The sequence below is a fragment of the Panthera uncia genome, chromosome A2 (genome assembly GCF_023721935.1).
Source record: "Panthera uncia isolate 11264 chromosome A2, Puncia_PCG_1.0, whole genome shotgun sequence".
In the NCBI taxonomy this organism is placed as follows: domain Eukaryota; kingdom Metazoa; phylum Chordata; class Mammalia; order Carnivora; family Felidae; genus Panthera; species Panthera uncia.
Window position 1 is genome coordinate 103,343,963 of NC_064816.1, and position 22,506 is coordinate 103,366,468.

The window sequence follows — 22,506 nt, forward strand, 5'->3', positions numbered from 1 at the left end:
CCCTCACACCAGTAACCTTGACTTCAACAATCTTTGATTCAATTATGATCCATAAGATATTCTTCCTAACACCCATTACTGTGCCTCACTCTTCATGTTCTTACTTCCCTTACCTCCCAGCTTAACTTCCATGACCAATCCTTATAAGCATCCCATTGCATATAGTCTCAATTCCTTGGTTACTCTCTATTTGGATCGTATTTAGCAAAACAGTCTTGTTGAGGCTAGGTTATACCTATTCTACTCCTGGAGCTAGATTGAAACTAAAGAAATGTGACTGAATGTGACCAGAGAAGTATACTCATCCAAGCTTACTGGTCTTACTCTAAATCTATGATGATTAACAAGTGGCTGCTCATTGTTCCCTGCCAATCAAATGGCATTTCCTTGATCCATTAAGCTCCCACATTTCTAGGTGCCTGTTGTGTAACTTCTTCCCAATCCACAAACTTCTCATACAGTTTATACCTTCCTTGCTCTCAGCAATGACCCAGCTTCCTATTTCTCTGAGAAGAGAGAAGTATCACATATGTTTTCATCCACTACTTCCCCCTCACCAGTTTGATTGTTCTTTTTAAAATATAAATCATATTTCTGGTCAAAAATCCTCTAATGGCTTCTAACCTCACTTGAAATAAAAACTAAAGATCTTAAAATGGCCTAAATTGCCCCACAGGACATGAAAATTCTTGTGATACTTGTGAGCTTGTCCTCTACTATTCTTCTTTCTCACTTAGGCCCAGCCACTAATCTTGATGCCCTTCAAATATGACCATTTTCTCCTGCCTCTAAGCCTTTCCTCGTTCTTCCTTGGTGACTCCTCTGTGAAATTCCATCCCCAGTTAGCCACCTGGGTGACTCCCTCACATTCTTCAACTCTTCATTCAACTATCCCCTTACTGAACTCTTTCTTGACCACCCCTTTCGTAACTGCAGCACCAACATTTCTTCTCTTTTTTTCCTGCTTCAGTTTTGTCTTTTACATTTAACATACAACCAGGTAGGAAATAATTTTCTCATTTCATTGTTTATTGCTGGAATGAAAACCCCACAAAAGCAAAGATTTAATTTAGCTTTTACTGTTTTACCCCCCTGCCTATAATACTATGTGGCATCAACTAGACACTCAATAAATACTTATTGAATTAATGAATTAACCTGTTTAGCATAGTAGCTGGTATGGTATATATGTTCAATATATATGAATTATCATTATTACATTAAATAATAATAATATATTGGGCATGTAAAACAATATGGGACCTTCAAGTTGCAGCCTCATAGATTTGAGATTCAAACCTATGGATGGAGGATGAACTGTATATAAATTAACATGGTAATGAAGTCAACTAAATAAACAAGATCCCACTGGGAAGAATGTTAAGAGTGAAAAGCTGTGACATATGACGGTTGAGCACGGGATGCACCAACACGGAGCAGGAGGAAGTTATGAAAGCCAGGAAAGATAAAAAAGGAAGTCTCCAGGGAAACCAGGAGAAGAAAGACCAGGAGAATGTGGTATAATGGAAGTCAGTGAAAGGTAGGCATTCATGAAGGATGAAGAGGTCAATAGTGCCCACGTATTTCAGAGTAGAGAGTACCAAGGAAATGAGAAAATGGTAAATGTTGAGATACAACTGATGATTAAAACTGCAGGAAGATTTCATGACTGAAATTAAATCTTCAGAATCAAGAGTATCTAAAAAAAAACAACAACGAAATAATGAGAGGGTTTGTAAGATTGCTAAAAGACAAGAATATTTGTGTAACACATGTTCTTTACTTTTGATTCTCTCAAAGAAAGAAAAGAGAGGGTAAAAAGAATACATCTCATGCTTAACTTTATGTGACCAGAGGCTGATATAAGTGGACCAAAGAAGTAGTCCACTGTTTCAATAAATTGAATGGGTTTTACATAGGTAGCTAGAAGGTAGGATGACATAATGACTTTCTTCTCAGAATTAAAATCTGAGATCTGCAACAAAACCAGTAAAATTACTATACTTTTTAAAAAGGATGAAAACATGTAAAAATTCTACAAGTCCTTTCTCTTTAAGATAACACTCTAAAAGAATAAAATGACACCCCAATTCATCTAAAAATGTAAAGTATATTTATATGGCATTCATTATTTTTAATTAATCTTATTTGCTACAGGATGTCTAATAAATCACACACAAAGAAAGGAAATTGAGAATCGGTTATTGCTATCCTCAGCAAGGTGGAGGTATTTTCTTTTGCTCTATATTGTAGTTTGAGAAAATTAGGAGTTTTAAATAATTTTTTTAAATAAAGACATTTAAAATACAACCAGTATTTTACAGATAATTACAAAATGAATCATAAGTGGGTGCAAATTGAGTAATTTGATTAATTTCTAGATTGACCTTTAGAAAAGTATTTGTCTAACATTTTTAGTTGTTGTATTTTTATTATATCAAGCTGAAGTTCCAGCCACTTAATTTCCATAGTTTTTAAAAAATACAGATTGCATTATATACAAAAAAAATAGTTTGTTTTGTAAAATAAGTGTCAAACTTTAGACACAATTTGGATTTTGAAATGTAAAATGAATATTATCTTTAAATATCTGCTTCTCTATCAAGGTTTGCTTTTTTTCTGGGTTACCTCACTTAACACATTTTCCACTTGCACATTTATTTAATTAAGTATTTTGCAGATAGTTAAATTTATTGTTCACTAATAAAAAATAAAATACACCTAATGGCAGTGCATAACTTTCTTCAGCGTATGTGTCCTCATTCTAGGTAGCCTCTGACCTAGATAAGAGAACTCAACGTTGCAGATATATAATGTGCATCCCCAGCAAAATTGCCCATAAGAATAACTTCATTATTCTGGGAAGCTAGATCTATAAAACATGTAAAATGTAGAAGTGTTCTGCCTATACAATTTCTGGTAAGTACAGCATGACTAAGTGATAAAGCCTTAGTCAGCTTCAGTTAGAGCATACCTTACTAAAACGTTTATTGTGCCATGAAGAGAAAAGGAAATATAGTGGGCAAAGGTGTCTACTCCGCAGTAATGAGGTCTTTTAGATCTATAGAGCTCTGCCTTGATCAATGGAAAATTAGCTCTGGAAGCATTTAGTGGTATAGTGTACCAGTCAGTCATAGAGACCCCAAGTTATAGCAGGATGATGAGAAGGAAAAACTCACCAGTACTACTGGACAGATTGTTGTGGGTGGTAAAATATGGTCCTTCAGAGGTCCGCAGTCACATTCAGGTTTGAGATGAGAAGCACATTTATTATGCAGCTAGGAAAGTAGAAAGAGGACACTATCAACTCTGGCATGACAAGAGCAAACGTACAGCAGGTATTTCAACTGAGATACAGCAAACACACTAACAATACATCAAAGGAATTACAAGAACAATTAAGATGACCATAAAGCGATTCACATTACATTTGCTTTTATACATCTACCTTAAATAAACCATTTAGCAACTTCTGTGACCCAGCCTATATATTTTCTAATTCTCAGAAATATTTATATTCAAAATATACTTTAGGCTTTACACCAATAAAAACCTGATTTCTTTGACAAACACAAATTGTTGTCTACTACGGTCCTTCCTTTGCTTATCTGTTAGCATAATCTTGAAACCACTGTGTGCTGTGGATGCTTTTTTTTTTTTTTTTTTGACCCTCCTGTTTTCTCAAAGTCATTCCAAAGTGCACAGCTCAGTATGGGGCATAATTGATCCCATCATTAGTTTTAACTTTGTAATTCAATATGTAAATGTAACCAGAGATTCATCTCAGTAGGAGCAGGATATAAATATAAGAAGATGATTATGATGATAAAAATTTATCTTTATATTGTATCTATCAGCTCTACATTAAGTTAGTGTATAATCACATAATGTGTTATTTACTTTTCAACATGTATGAGACGAAACAGGTATTTTTATCCATCTTGGTCACAGGTTTAAATTAAGGTTATAACATAGTGCATTAAATAGTGATTTTTAAAATTGAGGTGGTAGTTATCATTGGAATCATACAAATTTGCTAAAGGCATCTAGGGATTCCTCCCTCTCCCACACCATACAAAGTTAATATAAAATTATTAAAATATAAAATTTAATATAAAATATTAATACTTTGGAACAATTACACATGTTAATAAAGCAACATGCCTAGTTCAAAATAAAAGCAGAGCTGCATCACTTTTTCAGTTTTGGACCAAAAGTCACTCCATTTAAGTCATGGCTACATTAATTTCAAAAACAAACTTACCTTTGTAAGCAGTTAATTAGCAATCAAACATAAACAACTAAAGAGTATTGATTTACAGTCAGTGACAGAAATCTACTGAAGGTGTATTTCTGTTGCCCTTGAATCTAAAATATCTGTCATACTACCTCCTTGCCTGACTTAAGACTACTTGGACTGTAATTACTGCACATCAGGCCACATTATATGAAATGAAAGACCCTTTATACATTCATCCATCATTAGCAGCTCTGTTTCTCAGTGACATGTAAACCCCTTCCCAAAAAGTAGTTTAATCTTCTTAACAAGCATTGCGGATCTCTGTCAAAAAGTAAGAGATGTTGAAGATAAAGAAGGTCAAGCTACATGTAAAATAGAACTAAATACATGGGTATTCTAATTTGGCAAATGAAAATGCATAGTTACTTCAAATTAGAACTAGTGACTGGTGAAATATATTATTAAATTATTGGACTTAATCAATTTCCTTGGAATAAATCATGGCCCTGGAATTTTGGATGTGGACTTAATGGACAATGGTTTCCTCAAAAGATGTGTTGAAGTCCTAATTCTTGATACCTTTGAATGTGAGCTTATTTGGAGAGATCTCTGTAGATGTATTCAAGGTCAGATGAAGTTTAATGGAGTAAGAGTAGCCTTCATCCAGTAACTGGTGACTTCATAAGGAGAGAAAAATCTGGACATAGAGGGACAGCGATGGAGGGAAGAGGCCATGTGGCAAGAGAGGTAGAAATTTGGTGATGCAGTTATAAGCCGAGGAACACCAAGGATGGAAGGTAATCACCAGAAGCTAGGAAGAGGCAAGAAAGCATTCTCCCAAACAGCCTTCACAGGGAGTATTACTCTGCTGACATCTTGATTTCAAATTTCTAGCCTCTATGAGAGAATAAATTTCTGTTGTTTTACGCTACTCATTTTGTGGCATTTTGTTATGGCAGTCTTAGGAAACTAATATATCCATCACTATGAAAACTGAACCCAAACCAAACACAAACGATGAGTCTTAACGCTCATGTGTTAGTAGGGTGTCACAGCAAAAAAGCTCTTGTGTTTTGATCCTGCACAACCTCTTTAAAACTGAGATTGCAGACTCTCAGAAGCCTCTATTTTGTAGAGATAAGATCTATAATAAAAATCCTTGTGTGTACAGAATGAGAAAGCACTGAATTTTTACTCTTGACTTAAGTTTGTAAAGCTTCACACGTGACTGTGAAGGACAGAGGGGCAGGGCACTCCTAATCTCTTGCCAGCACTGAAAACAGATGTGCTATCTGAGGGCCTCAGCCTCCTCCATACCTGCATTCCATGTGCTTCCAACAATTTGCAACTGATCTGGTAAAGGACAAGTGAGCTTTCTGTATAATTATTTGAGGGTTACCAGATGTAAGAAGAGATGGCAAACATAAACTTAATGACACCTTTTTTCTTTTTCTTTTTCTTTCTTTCTTTCTTTCTTTCTTTCTCTCTCTCTCTCTCTCTCTCTCTCTCTCTCTCTCTCTCACCTGTTTTCCATCCAAAAAGAAAGAACTAAGGACTCCAGCAGAATCACAGTTGATTAGCTCAACAGAATATGTGTACAGGGAATAACTCTTCATATCTGGGGTTGGAGATTTCAGAGTAGAAGTGCTAAATAAAGCTAGTAAGGGTTGTTTTTTTTTTTTTTCAGTTTGCCTGTCACATGGCTCATATCATTGAGGTTTATCGAGTCAGCTGTGAGGTAGAATCCTGCAGGAACATAGGCCAGTAACAGACACTATGAGAAAGTTGGTAACTATATGATCGTCAGTGAAACAGGGACAGAGAGTGCAAGAAAATTCTCCTACCCCAAAAGTCTATATTAACTAATAATGTGCAATGATGCCTTACACCTTTTTTAAAGACTGGAATCCTATAGCTGCTAAATATATTTGGGTGGCCATAGACACCATGACATTGTATGAAGCCAAAAGTGTCAAAACTGAGGACACCATGTTGGAACTGCTGATCATTCTCATCATTCTAAAAGCTGTAAGTCAAATTTGTACAGCAGATCTAGTTTATTCACTTTATTGCTCAGAGATACACTTGAGGACAAGGGATAAAATGTGAAAGCCAAATATAATAATAATAATAATAATAATACATAGTTCTCAGCACTATTTATCAAGATTAAAAGTGAACATTTTTTTTTTTTGCTGTGAACCTTAAACTACTCTAAAAATAAAAAGTCTATTAAAAAACAGCAAATGTCCAGAAAATAGGATATGAAAGAATTTAAAATTTCCTTCCTTCCCTTCACACAAAATCTTAGGTTACTGGTAATGTTCTATTTCTTGATCAGATTCTTGTTACATGGAGCGTTCGTTTGTGCAAAATTCATTGAGCTCTACCCTTAGGACATTTAAACTCTCCTGCATGTATGTTATTTTTCAATACAATCTTAAAAATGAAAAAAGCAAACGTAATCAGCAACAAAAACAATTTGCTTAAACTTGTCACCATGACATTTTACAGACAAGCATATCAGTAAAAGACACAGCTGAGTCCTTTTCAGTGTCAATAAGTTGCTGAAGACTGAAAATTGTCTTAAAGATAACCCAGATCCCAAATCACCAAAAGTGTAAATACAAAAATCCTCATCAAGAATACAAATAAACTAGAGCATTGATGAATCCCAGGTCTTCAATAAAATGGCCAATAGAGCCCAGAGATAGGAAACTGTTACCTTCTTTTAAATGTTTTTATGTGTGCTTATGGTTGTGTTTGCAATTTTTTTTAAGAGTAACGCATAGGTCATTTTATCATATGTACAGAAGTTCCCATTTGAGTTAAGGGAATCAGACCTTTATCTACAAAATTCATAAAATACGAACCAGCTTTTCCTGGAAGCGAATTAAAGATTTGGAAATAATTTTAGAGTTTATGACAATTTCCAATAGCACCTAATTTACAGCCAGATCTATGTTTATTGGGAAAAGCTGTCTCAAGTTAGGAAGAAAAAGAAAACGTGAGAGTTTGTATGTGTGTGTGAGTGTGTATGCGTGTGTGTGTGTGTGTGTGTGTGTATTTACAGGGAAGAGTTGGGGTACTCTATTGAAAAGAAAGCGTTGGAATTTAAGAAGTCAAAGGAGGAAAAATAGAAAATATATTTTCATTTTAATTTGGAGGAAAAGAAGAGAAGTAAGTCATTCTTCCAAAGCAAAACTAAGGGACCTGATTTACAAAAACACTGTTGGTTTATACACCCTTTTACCTCTAACATTTTGCAAGTGCAGGTTGCTGCTTTAATGCAAGCTTTTGCTAAAGCATAAATATTCCTGTTGGAAAGGTATTGGAAACCTTTAAACACTACTGCTGGTGGCCTAATATTCTAATAATGTAGTAGCACTCATGATACCAAAAGTAAATAATTCATAGCCACAATATAGGCTTTCTTTAGTCAAGTTCAAATGAAATATACCACCCTCCTATCCTGGGGAGCTCTACCTGACCAGGGACATCTAACTACAATGAGGAGCAAATTACAACTTGTTTTAAATAGAATGTCAAGGAAATAAACTCTCAACAGAAATGAAAACGTATAAATAGTGGGATCTTGGGATCAGAGAATGTAAACAAGAGAAGGAAGAGAGAATTAATGAACATATTTAGTATGACTGATTGAATTATAAAAATGTAATAAAACAGTTTCATAAATGCTAGAAGATAGTTTACACTATTCCTACTTAGGAGTTTTCTGTTTTTATTTTTTCACGTAAGGTTTGCAACAGGAGATAAAACTCTATTTTCTAAGAGTTTACAATCTACAATATGGCAAAAAGTATCACTTCAAGAAGCCACAAGTGCTGACTAAAAAGGAAGTATTAAAATGAGTTTTTACCTTTAGTATTTGTGTAAACTTACTTGCATAGTTGATGCAGATTTAGGTATTATAGGATGATCTTTTAAAAAAAACAGAATTTAGGATGTGCACTTAAAATTCAATATTTAACATTAAGAAGACGAGTATATCAGTGATTAAGTTAACTTATTGAGGACCTTCTCTAACCTCAATACTCTGTTAAGTACTTTAGGTGATTAGGTAAAAGTGTCTATTTTTGACCAGGAGCTCAATCACATTGTAGTCTGGCAGTGTGTACAACTTCAGTACGTAGACCTGAAACCACTGGAGAGCATTTAGTCTTTCATTTTGGTATTGACTCAATGTATAGAAAGTATTTTTAAAAAGGAGAGAGAGAATGATTAGTGTCAAGGGAAATTTCAAGGAAGATATGGAACTTAATTTGGTTTTTGAGGGGCAATTAGAATTCAAGGTGGGTACAGTCAAGGGAATAGAGTAAGCAAAATAACAGGTAAGGGGGGGAGCATGGCCCTCCCAAGGGACTGCCCACAGCTATGCACGACTACAGCAGGGGCTGTGTGTAGAAAGGAATAACATATACGTCATGTGCTTGGGTTTGGGGCTGATATTTGAGGAAATGAAAACCAGGTCGGGTAAAAGGAAGTGAGGGCTGCATTTATTATCACAGAACTATTATAGGGTGCTGAAGGTGGCATATGATAACAAACTAGTATTTTCAGAAGATGATTCTGGAGGTGGTTTGCAGCCTGCATTATAGGAAAAGTACCTTCTGTTAGGGAGATAAGCCAAGAGATTCTGACTCTAATCTAGTTGAGAGGTGCTAAGAGTTTGCACTTGGGCTGTGAATGATGGATACAAAAACTCAAATCCGAGAGAGATATTTTAAGGAAAAAATGTCAAGGCTCAGTGATAGGTTGACTATATGAGAGAAAGGTGAAAGACAAGAATAAAAGAAACTGATTTCTAACTTTATTTCCAATGACTGCAAGCATGATGATGCCATGGCTGACAGAAAAGAGAGAGCTGGAATTGGTGCTTTTTGTGAATATAAATAAATCAGCTTAGTCTAGGATTTAGTGAGATTCAGGACCACATGGTTCTGGATGATTTTAGAATATGCAGATACTAGTCTGATTTAGTCTGGGCAACTAGATCCTTCCAGAGGTGAAAGAGAAAGGGCATGAGTAATAATCATGGAGTGCCCTTTGTGAACCAGGGGTTGGATTTTGTGACCCTATGGTATTTTGCCAAGATTTCATTATGTTAATAATTGTCAATTACTGAGCACTTATTATGTGTGAGGTCTTGCCCTAAACACACCTACAGAGATTTTTTTTTTTTTTACTCATTTAATTCTTACAACAATCCTATAAGGTGCATATCCATTAACTCCATTTTACAAATTAGGAAACTGCCCACAACTTCTTATATATCTAGCCCAAGATTATACAACTGCTATCTTAGTTGTTGGACAGTGACCATGTTAAGAATCTATCTGATAGGCCTTAGAAGACTCAACCCATTTCTAAAAGTAAACATAAAAGAAATAATGGCATTTGGGAAACCTGTGAAATGAAGTTTCGTGCTCTTTGTTTCTCTCTGCAATCTATTTCCCACACACTCCATTCATGTAAGTCTCCCTAAAACTCAGCATTGATGAGGCCACAACCCATCTCTTTCACAACTTCTGCTAGCTATGTGCTATATTAATAGAACTTTCTGGGAAGCATAGACATAAGAAAGTAGATTCAGTCTGTTTAAAGGCAATGAGTAGTACTAGGTAAGCACCAGTTAAGAACTGGTATAAAATCAATTTTATACTAAAATCTTTATACAATGGTTCAAGAAGAAACTATAGATTGCAGTAAATATATAAATATTCTGAGGTAAATATATTCTGTTTAACCTAGGTACAGCATCATTAAATTAATAAATATGTCCTTAAAATTGCTCATAATTAAAAATCCAAAAGTGCAGAAAAGGCTGAACTTACTTTTGAGAGGGCTACATATTCTTTTGGATAGATGACAACTTTTTATAAAAAAATGTGGAATTTTGTTTCATAAACCAAATACCCGAATGACCTTTAGAGATCATGGTGTGTGAAAAATAAGGCTGAGGTTCTCCAGAAGCCTCAGGACTTAGCAGAGCTTAATAACAGGACAGCCATTTTTTTTTTTTTTTTTTTTTTTTTACTCTGCCTTTAACCCCTCACTGCTCCTTTATTTCTTAAGTAGAACTAAAGGATTTTTTTTTTCATTTTATTTATTTTAGAGAGATAGAGATCAGGGGGAGAGGGGCAAAAGGAGAGAGAGAGAGAATGCCAAGCAGGTTCTATGCTCAGCACAGAGCCCGACTCCGGGTCTGATCCCATGACCCTGGGATCACAACCTGAGTCAAAATCAAGAGTGGGACACTCAACCTATTGAGACACCCAAGTGACCCAGAATTAAAGGATTTGAAGACATTTATAGGTTATATTGTGCCCTGCCATAGTGACAAAGTAATCTTCATATATGCACTGATCTTTACTTAAGATGTCAGGGGTTTATTGTCTGAATTGATTTGGACACGAAATCCTGAGACTTGAAAAAGTATATAGTTTCTTCAGAGGTAACACCCTCTTTCCTACAAAAGCAAGGCCCAATTTCTTCCAAGATTGGGGCCAAGATTCAGATCAAATGTAAATGTGTGACTAATAAGTGGTTGGGGTAGCAATGCAGATTTGTGGAGCCATTGATGAGAGGGACATTAAAACATAAGGAAGAAAGGTAGGGAAACAAAATGGGATATAAAACAAGAAAATAATTTCAAGATTCATGAAATAGAAATAACAGACTATTTCCAATGGTAACTTTGATATGAGTCATTTCCATAGAATGGAAAGGAGAGGACACTTCATGGAGATTAAAAAATGAAAGGAAGAAATGAGTTAAATAAAGAAAATTCCGGAAGCTCAAAAGCTTTTGTATTAGCAATGCATATTTTATATTTAGCAATGCATGTTTAAGATGAGTACACATTTAAAAGATACTAATTTAAATAAATTAAAAAAGAGAAGAAAAATAAACCTAAGACATTACATTTGAAATTTATGAAGAATGAGGAAATAACTTGAAATATAAAGAAGAAATAAATTCTGATATTGTCTCAATTCAGTTTATTTTATTTTTTTTATATATTAAAAAAATTTTTTTAATGTTTATTTATTTTGGAGAGAGAGACAGAATGCAAGTGGGTTAGGGGAAGAGAGAGAGGGAGACACAGAATCCAAAGCAGGCTCCAAGCTCTGAGCTGTCAGCACAGAGCCCAACGTGGGGCTCGAACTCACGAGCTGTGAGATGATGACCCGAGCCGAAGTCGGACGCTCAACCAACTAGGCCACCCAGGCACCCCTAATTCAGTTTAAGTCAAGATATAACTAATGAAAGATGCACTATTAAGGGAAAAATAATCAAAACAGGCTTCTATAAGATCTGAACCAAAAAATGCATATTTTATAGATGCTTAGCAAACAAAAATTATTATATAATGTGCACAAATTTTCTAAAACGAAATAGTGTGGTCTTCTTAAAACTGAGGATTTAACATGTTTAAGTAATCCATATGAGTAATTTAAATCATTGTTACACATTTTATTATAATAACCAAACACTTCAAAAGTATAAAACTGTCTTTCATAATTGAGGAAATTTCAAATGTAAATGTAATTTAACTGAGTAATAGCTGAAAATGATTGAAGAAAATGTGTTCATTTAAAAAAAGTACGTAATTGTATTTTTGAAATGCAAGTCACAGTTTGTTTTTCTCATTATCCTGTGTGTTATGCATATGTGTGCTTAAGAAAAATCATAAATGGTTTGTGGGGTATGGTGATCAGGGGCACTACAGAAAAATGTACTTAACTGGAACAGTGCCCTCTACTGTTTTAGTCGCACAAAAGCAAGAACAATTTCTCCTCTAACAAGAGCACTCATGCATTAGCTGGAAAAACAAAATCAAAATGTTATGTGTGGGAGGGGAAACAATTCCGTAAATATTTTTGTACTATGCCATAAAAATGGCATTCTATCTAATTCTCACAAATCATGTTTTAATGTTTATTTATTTATTTATTTATTTTGAGAGAGAGAAAGAGCACTCACGAGTGTAAGCTGGGGAGGGGCAGAGAGACAGGGAGAGAGAGACAGAGTCCCAAGCAGTCTTTTCACTGTCAGCAGAGAGCCCAGTGTGGGACTTGATCTCACGAATTGTGAGAAATCAAGTCGGATGCTTAAATGACTGAGCCACCTAGGCACCCCACTAATTTCCAAAAATTAAGCACAAAAATAGTATCAATATCATCTAAAATCATTTATTCCAGAATTTATTTGAACCAGGTTTTCATAATTATACAAACCAAGTAGAATCCTAAAAGTTCCCAAAAAAGACCAATTTACCTCTTCTTTGTCAACTCTCAGTATCATTATAATGACTAGAGTTTACATCTATAAATATTATATGTAAATGCCACATGTAAAACTGTATCCCTCAAATCATGATATAAGTGAACAAGGCAACAACATGTTGTGAAGAAGCACGAAATAAGTTCTTAGAAGCATCAAGAACTAAAATATCAACCCACTTGCATGTCTACCTAGCCATGTGGTCAACATCAATTTGCTATGTTTCTTGGTCTTAGGATCTTCATTATATAATTAAGTTTTTTTCATCTTTCTACCCTTTTTAAGCCCATAGATTCTGTGATTAAAATACATTTACAACATGTAAAACAGAAATTTCTTCCAAAATAACACTAGGGATGGAGGGAGAGCGGAGTTCTACACAGACTATACCCAACACACAGTGCCCACCCCTAACCATGGCTTTTCATTACCTTTCTGGTAACCCCCAGAGCTCCCTGGAACATAGCTGGAATCTACATAATGGTAAATTCTCTAAGAATGTCAGTAGTTCTAAAATTCTGGATTCTATGAGGACAAATGTGACTCTGACACTTATCCCTTTGAGAACCACATGGGATAAGAAGCTTCCATGGTTTTATGCTAAGTTAATCTAAAATTCTGGATCATCATCCAGGATACAATTCTTGGAGTGTCGTCATTTTGAGTGAATGCTAGAGATTTGTTTTCCGATGTTACTCACTGTGATCTGACACCAAACACAATGCAGTCCTGTCAGACCCTGGTAACATTTAACCGTCTTGTGGCACTTATCACACTTGGTTGGGCAGTTACCTTCAACCCAGTAATGGTGCATGACCTAGAATAAGAAAAGAACATTGTGATTAAGAGGAGGCATACCTCAACATCACCCTAAGAGAGCAAGTACAGCTACACACTTACATCAGTGTTCTTCTTGGACTTCACATACGTCTTGATGCAAGAAGGCGGCGCTCTAGCCACACAACGCTCATGCACTGTGTACTTGCAAACTGAAAAGAAACACGTATACACATTCAGAGTTAATGCTGGTCCCAATTGCAATTGTATAGGGAAAGAATGACATTAACAGAACCTCATTCTACATCCACTGCCCCCTAATCAATCCAATCAGCTACATCAAGAAAAAGTCTAAGTTGACTGTTTTTACCATGGAATACAAAAGGCCAATTAGTACAGGAAATATTATGCATGTGAAAAACCAAGACTCCTCTGTCATGGCATAGCAGGAAATGCTTAATTAAATCAGGCCTCACTCAAATTTTTCACAATAATTCCCAGATGACAGAAATATTAAAGACAAATTGATGACTGCCAAATGGCTTGGTGTCATTTGCTAGAAGGAAGAGATCTATATTTTACAAAGTATAGGCATGAGAGCAGCTGGAGGGCATGGAAATAAAAGCCCACGAGTTTATGCTATTTTCTCTATTGATTTATCTAAACCTTAAATGGCTGATTAGTCCATTTCCAGAGAATAGATTTCATCATACATGCCAGGCCTTCAGAATAAGTTTATCCCTCACTTGCCATCATGGCACTGCTTGTCCAAAAGGAACAACCTATTCTAAAAGAGCTCTAAATGTATAAATATATAGAATAAAAACTAAATAAAAAATTACTGTGTAGTCCTCTCAATAAGGCAAAAACAAACCACTACGTAGAATTGGAATGAACAATACTAAATTCACATATTTATATAGTAAAACTGTTTTTAAAATATCCACAATTTTTATTTCCTTTGGTGACTTTGAAGACAAAATTATACTTTTTCTTCTTTTCCATATTGGTAACAATGTTGAGTATTACATTTGTCACACTGCTCAGTTAAAATTTGTGAGCAAATTCTCACTCTCTCTTTGACAGCACTCACAATGAATTATCATTTTGTTTCATATGCTCCCATCAGTAGAATCTACCATGAAAAATCCTTTTCCTTAAAAGTAACAAAGTTTAGGGGCACTCTGTTGGCTCAGTCAGTTAAGCATCAGGCTCTTGACTTCGACTCAGGTCATGATCTCACAGTTCATGAGTTTGAGAGCCCCGTATCGGGCTCCACACTGACAGTGTGGAGCCTACTTGGGATTCAGTCTGTCTCCTCTCTCTCTTCCTCTCCACCACTCATGCTCTCTTTCTCTCTCAAAACAAATAAGTGAACTTTAAAAAAATAAAGTTTAAAAACAGATTACTTCCTTTGTACATAAAGTATGTTCTAGCATAACTAGCCTCTCAAATGTGGCCACTAGAAACTGCCCTCTGAAGTGACATAAGCCAATTTCACATAACTTTATTAATATCACTTAAACGTGGCATTAAAACATGGTTTTTATGTCAAATGGTACACGTAAGAGGAAGTCAGTTCTCAGATATAGTACCAAAGATGCTGCTACCTAAAAATAGTTATCGGAAGCCTGCAGGGCTGTATGGAAGCCAAGTAAGAAATTAGATTTAATGTAAATGCGCCAAGAAATGGGATGTGTTTAATAAACTTGATAGTTTCTGGGATACCTGTGTGGCTCAGTTGGTTGAGCATCCAACTCCTGATTTTGGTTCAGGTCATGATCTCGCTGTTAATGGGTTCAAGCCCCATATTGGGCTCTGCACTGACAGCATGGAGCCTGCTTGGGATTCTCTCTCTCCCTCTCTCACTCTGTTCCCCCATCCCTGGTCACATGCTAGCTCTCTCTCTCTGGCTCTCTCTCTCAAAAATAAATAAATAAACATAAAAAAATACTTGACAGTTTTTAGTAACTCTGTACATAGCAGAAAAGGAGATGGTTGGACAAATTGTTGGACTAAGAGAATAGCGTATTTATTGATTAGGACACAATATTCCTCTGTTTTAACGGGGACAAAAGAAAATGTAAACATTTCTCAGGCATAAATATTGTGTATTTAAAAATACTTAGGTGACTTGTTAATAAATTCTTATCTATACTACCAGAAAACTCTAATGGGCAGTACTCACTCAACAGAAAAAAACGGAAATTGTAAGGGTAAGTGTACTGAAATGGAAATAATGGCCACAACTCATGAAGTGGCAACCCTTTGGTTCCCAATATCCATTAATCATATATGAAGGTTTTCCTCATGCTAGCATTAAAAATTACTTGCCTGAGCTTTAAGATTAGTTTGTATCCTTAATATGAATGCAAATTAGTAATCGATTAATTTAATTGTTTTTAAAAGACCTAAAAGAAATGTCTCATGATAGGAAGACAATGTGAATTAAGTGGCTAACTTGGAAAAAAAGGGCAAATATGAGTAAGATAAAAATATGAGCAACCAGTGGGAATTTTCATAATAGTCCCAGAAGAAATGGGAATCATACATAAATCAAACTACAATGGAAAGAAAATGGCTACTCAATTGGAAAATGTCCTTTGTTCTTTTCCAAGGGGAAGGTTTCTCAAAAGTGAAGAAAGATAAAACCAGAGAGACCTAAACATTTAGGAACATATTGCAGGGAAACATGAACCCTAGGTACAGGAAAGGTCAGAATCATTTCTTAGGTCTCCATCTACAAATAGGACTATTCCATGAAATCAACCTTTCCTCCAGGTGATGACGTCCAGGCAAAGTAAATATACTCACAGGAACAGCAGAGCCCCTGCTTCCCCACACCAATCAGCATGTTCAGGCAAAGATTGCAGTAAGCAGGTTTGTTAAAGTGTTTGAGTCGCCACACATGCTGTCCGTCATCCTTCACGTTCTGCGCAGGACGCAAAAGAAACGGATTTCACTTAATGAAATAAACAGTGGAATATGCAAGTGCCAATAAAATTCAGAGCTGGACTGAGGCATTTGAAGACAATCTGTTATTTCATCCCTGACTTTCTCCAAGATCGCCCAAGAGTCTAGAAAAACACATGTGCTCTAGTGGAATGAGATCCGCTAACACATCTCGGATACTATAGCAACGCACACATTCTTGTCTAATGTCAACAGTTCAACAGCATGTCCCAAACCATCATAATGACCTGGCAAACCGAGCACTCCCTAAGAAAGGGGACATGGTTGCCTCGCCTTTGAAAATTTTATCCTTAGAACAATTCCAGAAAGAAGTAAATGAATAAATAAAGAGAAAACGCTTTTCTTGAGTGGAAAAGCCTGAGAAATACAAACTTGGAAAGAATGTTAACCCTTGCTTAGTAGTAGGAATATTCAAATTTCATGATAGGGGGGTCTTAAAGGAGGCAGAGGAATGAAATGGAATGGGGTGGGAAAGAACAATTACTTAAAGGTAAGTTATTGGTGTTATTTTAAGACTTCAGTTGAGGACTACTTACACCTTATAATTTACATTAGTGTATTTTTTTATGTCACAGCTAGCAAAATTTAAAAGATAAACTTTTTTAAGGACTTAATTATATTATCATCGGACTTAATTATATTATCATCTTGTTTATTCCTCTTCCATAAAATATGAGTGATTTTGATCTCATAGAAAGGTGCTAAAATATTAAAATTGTATTATGGTATTTATTTATAACAAGCACTATAGTTATTTGCTATAATAATCTTAACTTTAAGTTAAATCACATTTTTCATAACAATTATAATTATGATTTATTCTTCTAAGTAAAACTATATAATATCATAATAGCTATTTCTCTAATAGGTATTTAATTAGATCTATATTGTTCAGATTGAAGTAAAATGAAATACTAAGATGCTCCTGAATCTCTTGAATTCTTTACAAGAAGGTCAAGATACTAAATGAAATTATTAAATACCATTACTGTTGTTACTATCATTTTCTGTCCTTGTAGACCATGTACACCATTCACCAAATTCTATCAAACTCAGATTAATTTTAGACATCACTTACTCAATAGCAACCATTATAGAACATGATTTTTCACGTTAGCCTAGTTATTATATTTTTCAGAACACATTCTCCTAATAAAACTTTTTGATCACCTACTGTGTGCTGTGACATAAAAACATTTTCCATAGTGGTGGGACAATATAAACATGTCCAGATCATTTCATTTTTCTTTATACTAAAATATTAATAATAATGCTTCCTGACCACCTTTTTTATTTCCAGTGATGAGATAAACCACCAGATTTAAAATACTTGATTAAATCCATAGTAACTAACTCTTACATTACAACCAGAAATGTCAAATTTGCATCATAATATGAAACATTAATGAAAATGTTTCCTGGGAGATAATTCTCCATAGGTGTCTTGGATTTCTGCACATTTTGTAAGCAGAAGAACTGTCATTTTTTCCAGGTTATCTTTTTAAAGATATTTGAAAAACAGGTAGCCTTGGACAATAGAGATGGATCTCCCTACAGAGCAGAGGGCAGTTTTACTTACTGTCCAGTATAATAAAAATAATCTCTCCTAAGAAAAGGTTAAGCAGGTTTGTTTATTGCACATTATAAAAGATTTAGTTTCCCCGAGCCAGGGGATCCAAGCTCTGAGGCTGTGCACAGTGATTCCTTGTGACATGCTCCATCACCTGTGTGAGACTATAGGCCAAGAGAACTGGCTCAAACATGCAGCTCCTACCTCTTGCTGTGCTATAAATAAATGTCCTTTGTTTCTGACCCAGGTGTCTCATGTCCTCTGCCAGCATACATGAAACTTGAACAAGCTAACTTGCTAATGTGCAAGTAGGGAACTTCGTAGGCCCTTCACAGTTCTGGACAATGTTTAGTTTTTTTTGTTTTTTGTTTGTTTGTTTTGACAAACAAGCTCTCAACAAAAGCAGTTATGCTAAGGGTGTTGTGGAGAGGAAGGACATCAGAAAACACTGGTGTTTTAATTTTCTTCCACAACTTAAGAAATAGTTTTTATAGTGGTGCCTGAGTGGCTCAGTCAGTTAAGTGCCCAACTCTTGATTTCGGCTCAGGTCATGATCCCATGGTTTCATGAGCTCAAGCCCTGTGTGGTGCTCTGCACTGAGAGTGGAGATTGAGATTCTCTCTCTGCCCCTCCCGGCTCATGCTCTCTCTGTCTCTCTCAAAATAAATAAAATAAAATAAGAAATAGTGTTTATAGTACTTTCTGAATCCAGTTCTAATTTGTTTGAGCCATGAGATTTCTAGTGTTGTTATTATATGAATGGAACATTTTATATATTTGTTTAGCATTGCTATGTTCTTCAAACTGTCTGTATTTTAAAATTTCTGTTTCTTAAAATAAGAATAAAACATCCTGAGTGAAAAGTTTAAGTGAGGGGGTTGTTAATTTAATAGATAGATATAGATACAGATACAGATATAGATATAGATATAGACATATAGGTATAGATAGGTAGATAGAAATAACACATAGATATAGATAAAATCAGGTTAAACAAACATTCTTAAGTGAAAAGAGGAAAGAAAAAATATGGAATTTTCATATGTATTACTGTTCTTATAATCCTTGTCATTTGATTTTTAAATGAATGTCCATTACATGTGAATAAGCCTCATCTTGTTGAAGAGCACATATGGACTAAGTTAGCTGGCATTTTCCTTATCAAAAAATAAACAAGTCTGAACGTGGGTGTTCTGTCAATCAGAACACTTAGCCATGTTACAGGCTGTAACTGATGTACAAATCCATTACCCAGACATAAAATACTTTACCAAAAAACAAATTAAATAGCTTTATAGCTCTTAACCGGATACATTGCCAAAATATGCAAAGGATGAAATATGTATGTGACTTCAAGAGAAGAAATTGAAACCAGGAGCCAACTATTTCTCAGCAGTGCAAATTATACTCCAGCCCTCTGTATTTTCATGTCTTGTCTTGTTTGTCTTATTAAACTTAGTGGGGGACAGGGAGAATCTGTCCCTTATTATATTCTATCAGCCAGTAGAGCATGTCCCTAATAGTACTTCTCTTGCAAATAAATATTTATTGTCATAGAAAGGAATTCATCTTTTTAAACAAGAAATGAAGAGGAAAATCCAGAAGGCTTGATTCCTGGCCTACTATGAAAATGTGGATAAGCCATTTCACCTCTCTTCCTATTTTCCTCTCTAATAAAATGGAAACACCTACTTTCCTCTCCCAGGCTGTGGTGTGAGGTTTCATTACACAATACCTGTGAAGTCAATTTAGCTCCTCAGAAGATTGGTGTTATATAAACAGCAAATATTATTACTATCATTGGGTTGAGTTGTAACATCCCAATGTTTTAGCCAAAAGACTTGAGAAGGATGTTTGTAGGTTTACTATACTTTGTTTCAAAAGAAATCTGTTCTGTTTTTCATTACCAGACATCACTTTTAGTAGAAATTTCCTCTTGATATTTACAAAACACTGTATTTTATAAGTGAAGTGGTTCAGTTCTGTGAACTGATTATGACAGAGAACTACTTAATGAAACAGAGGCAAGTTCACACAGAGAAAGAGCCCTAAGTTCCTCCTCCCTTTTTACTCCCTAGAAGTCAAAAGGAGGTTTCAAAGGCAAGAATGCCCCTTGGAAATTTTTGGAAGCTATTTCATGACCCTAATGATTTCTAAAGTTTTAGTTTTTCCCTAAATGCATCCAAGATCACATATCATGTTCAAGTGAACTAGGGCTACTATAAATAATCTCATTTTTTCAAAAGACCTGAAGGAGAAAATTTACTAATGCCATAGCCAAAATGCCCCTAATCCCCATATCGGGCCACATCCCTGTCTGTTTCAGCTGACTTCATTTAAGACACTTTTAAGAGCAAATGTTGCAAATTAATTCCAACTCATTAAATAATAATGACCATTCAATTACCTTCCTTTTCTGCTCAAGGTCTCCAAAAAGATATAACAATATGTAAGAAAATGCTCTTTAAGACAGAAAGATGAGTTACATCAGATCTGGGCAAAGAGAATGCAGAGAGACAGTTTAAAATTCTGAGTGGAGTTGCAATCAACTGCTTATCTCCAGATCCCATTTTTAAAAGCCAGGCTCAGGACCTGCCATTCTTGGGTTCAAATGCAAATCCAAGAGCACATCACAGCACCGAGCTGGCGTCCTTGAACGACCCAACTTGGAATCTCAAGAATTGTTGCATTTATCCAGCTTCATAATTCCTTTCTAGATTGAGCAATGTATAAACAGCAGAACAACAGCTCAACCAAATTAAATTTAAAAAATAGAGTGTGAAGCATTAGTTTTCCAAATATAGCTTAGTCTATTAAGAATGCATCATCTTCGGCTCTCCATTATACTCAGAAATTTCATCAGGAAATAGACTTCATCAGAAATCAGGAGGCACACCAAGTGGTTACTTTTACTTTGCTGAGTCAGCTGAAAATATGTGTCCTAAGACATTCTGATCAACAGTAAAGTTTAAATGATGTATAGTATTTAAAGTCCAGGATTCTGAGAACACATAAAATGAAATGAAAACATACATCCACTCAAAAGCCATACATGCCAGATGTGGGCACTACAATCCAAGACTAAGAAGTTAAGGTATTCTTATCTTAAGCCACGCTCCTACTTAAATGTGTATTTCTGTTTTTATGATAATATGAATTCAGGAATTTTCTTTGAAAAACCTAATAATGATCCAAGATTACAGATTTTAGGAATTGGAGCACTATGAATTATCTTGTTTATCCAAAAAAAAAAAAAAAAAGAATAATTGAGTTGAAAGAATATTTGAAAAGGAAAGGGATATTGGTGTCTAGTTTCTTTTTATGTATCTAGAGAGAATGACTGGCTGGCACAAAAATGACCTAGTTAGTTAGTAACAGAGCCAAGGTAAAGATCAATTTGATGAAGTTCACTGCTACCGTACTATCTCTTCATTAGTCCACATGTCTTGTTGGGGTTGTCTAACTGAGCTAAATAAAACGATATTAGATTCCTTTCTCCTAAATGAGTAAATATAAATTAATACTCTTTCTGTTTCTAATATGACAGATAAGCGACAGAATAAATCATGGGTCAGAAAACTATGGCCTGTGGGTAAAATCTGACTAGCAAGCTGTTTTTGTAAATAAGGTTTTCCTGGAACACAGCTTTGCTCTTTCCTTTACTTAGTTCCTGTGATTACTTCTGTGCCAGCCATATGGTGGAAATGAACAACTGCAACAAAGAACTTATAAATAAATGACTCTGCTTCAGGTATAATAAAAATCACAAGTGCCACCCAAACTCTCAGTTTTCCTTCAGATGTAACAGACTGTACCATTTCATACTGGGTTTGCTAAGTTTCATGGCCTTCTTTTTTTTTTTAATTTTTAATTTTTTTTTACATTTATTCATTTTTGAGAGACAGAGAGAGACAGAGCACAAGCGGGGGAGGGACAGAGAGAGAGGGAGACACAGAATCCGAAGCAGGCTCCAGGCTCTGAGCTGTCAGCACAGAGCCTGATGCGTGACTCGAACTCAAAAGCTGTGAGATCATGACCTAAGCCGAAGTCAGATGCTTAACTGACTGAGCCACCCAGGTGTCCCTCATAGACTTCTTATAATAGAAAAGAAATGACTCTTACTCTCTAGCATTTGATATAGAATCAGGTTCTGATAAACTACATTTGTGATTTTGCTGCCAAAACAGTACTTGAAATAGAGTAAATATTTAAAGTCTATTGATGGAGAAAAATAAACTACCATGAAATCACAACTGTTCTGCTTTGCATTAGAAGTAAGGATTTCTCTCCCAGGACAATGTTCTTATCTGTGTAATTTGGCTAGTACACCACAGTCACTTTCAAATGCACTGTGGTATTTAACAAGCACTATCAATTAGAATCTACTCCCTGAGCTCATAATTGACAGAAGACAAGAATGTATAGGACAACATAACAAGACTGGCTGCACAATAAATGGCTGGATTCAACCTAAAGCTTCTAGATTTCCAATTTGATTAGCAAAAGGGGGGGGGGGTGGGGGGGGGGAAGGGGGAAATGGCATCATGAATCAAATTCTCTACAGGTAATAACATAACACATTAACTGCCTACAGAAAAGGAAATAAATCTCAATTACTAAAAAAAAGGCCCTCGTCACT

At 35.3% G+C, this 22,506-nt stretch overlaps 1 protein-coding gene across 1 annotated transcript in view; it reads right to left on the bottom strand.

The window, feature by feature from the left end:
- Window positions 1–22,506, bottom strand: part of DGKB (diacylglycerol kinase beta) — a 718,768-nt gene that overhangs the window by 496,809 nt on the left and 199,453 nt on the right. The window contains exons 10-13 of the mRNA XM_049641565.1: window positions 16,139–16,256; window positions 13,448–13,536; window positions 13,248–13,364; window positions 3,180–3,278 (exon numbers count right to left, since the gene is read on the bottom strand). Coding sequence (XP_049497522.1) covers window positions 3,180–3,278; window positions 13,248–13,364; window positions 13,448–13,536; window positions 16,139–16,256 — 423 coding nt within the window. The remainder of the gene's footprint in view (window positions 1–3,179; window positions 3,279–13,247; window positions 13,365–13,447; window positions 13,537–16,138; window positions 16,257–22,506) is intronic.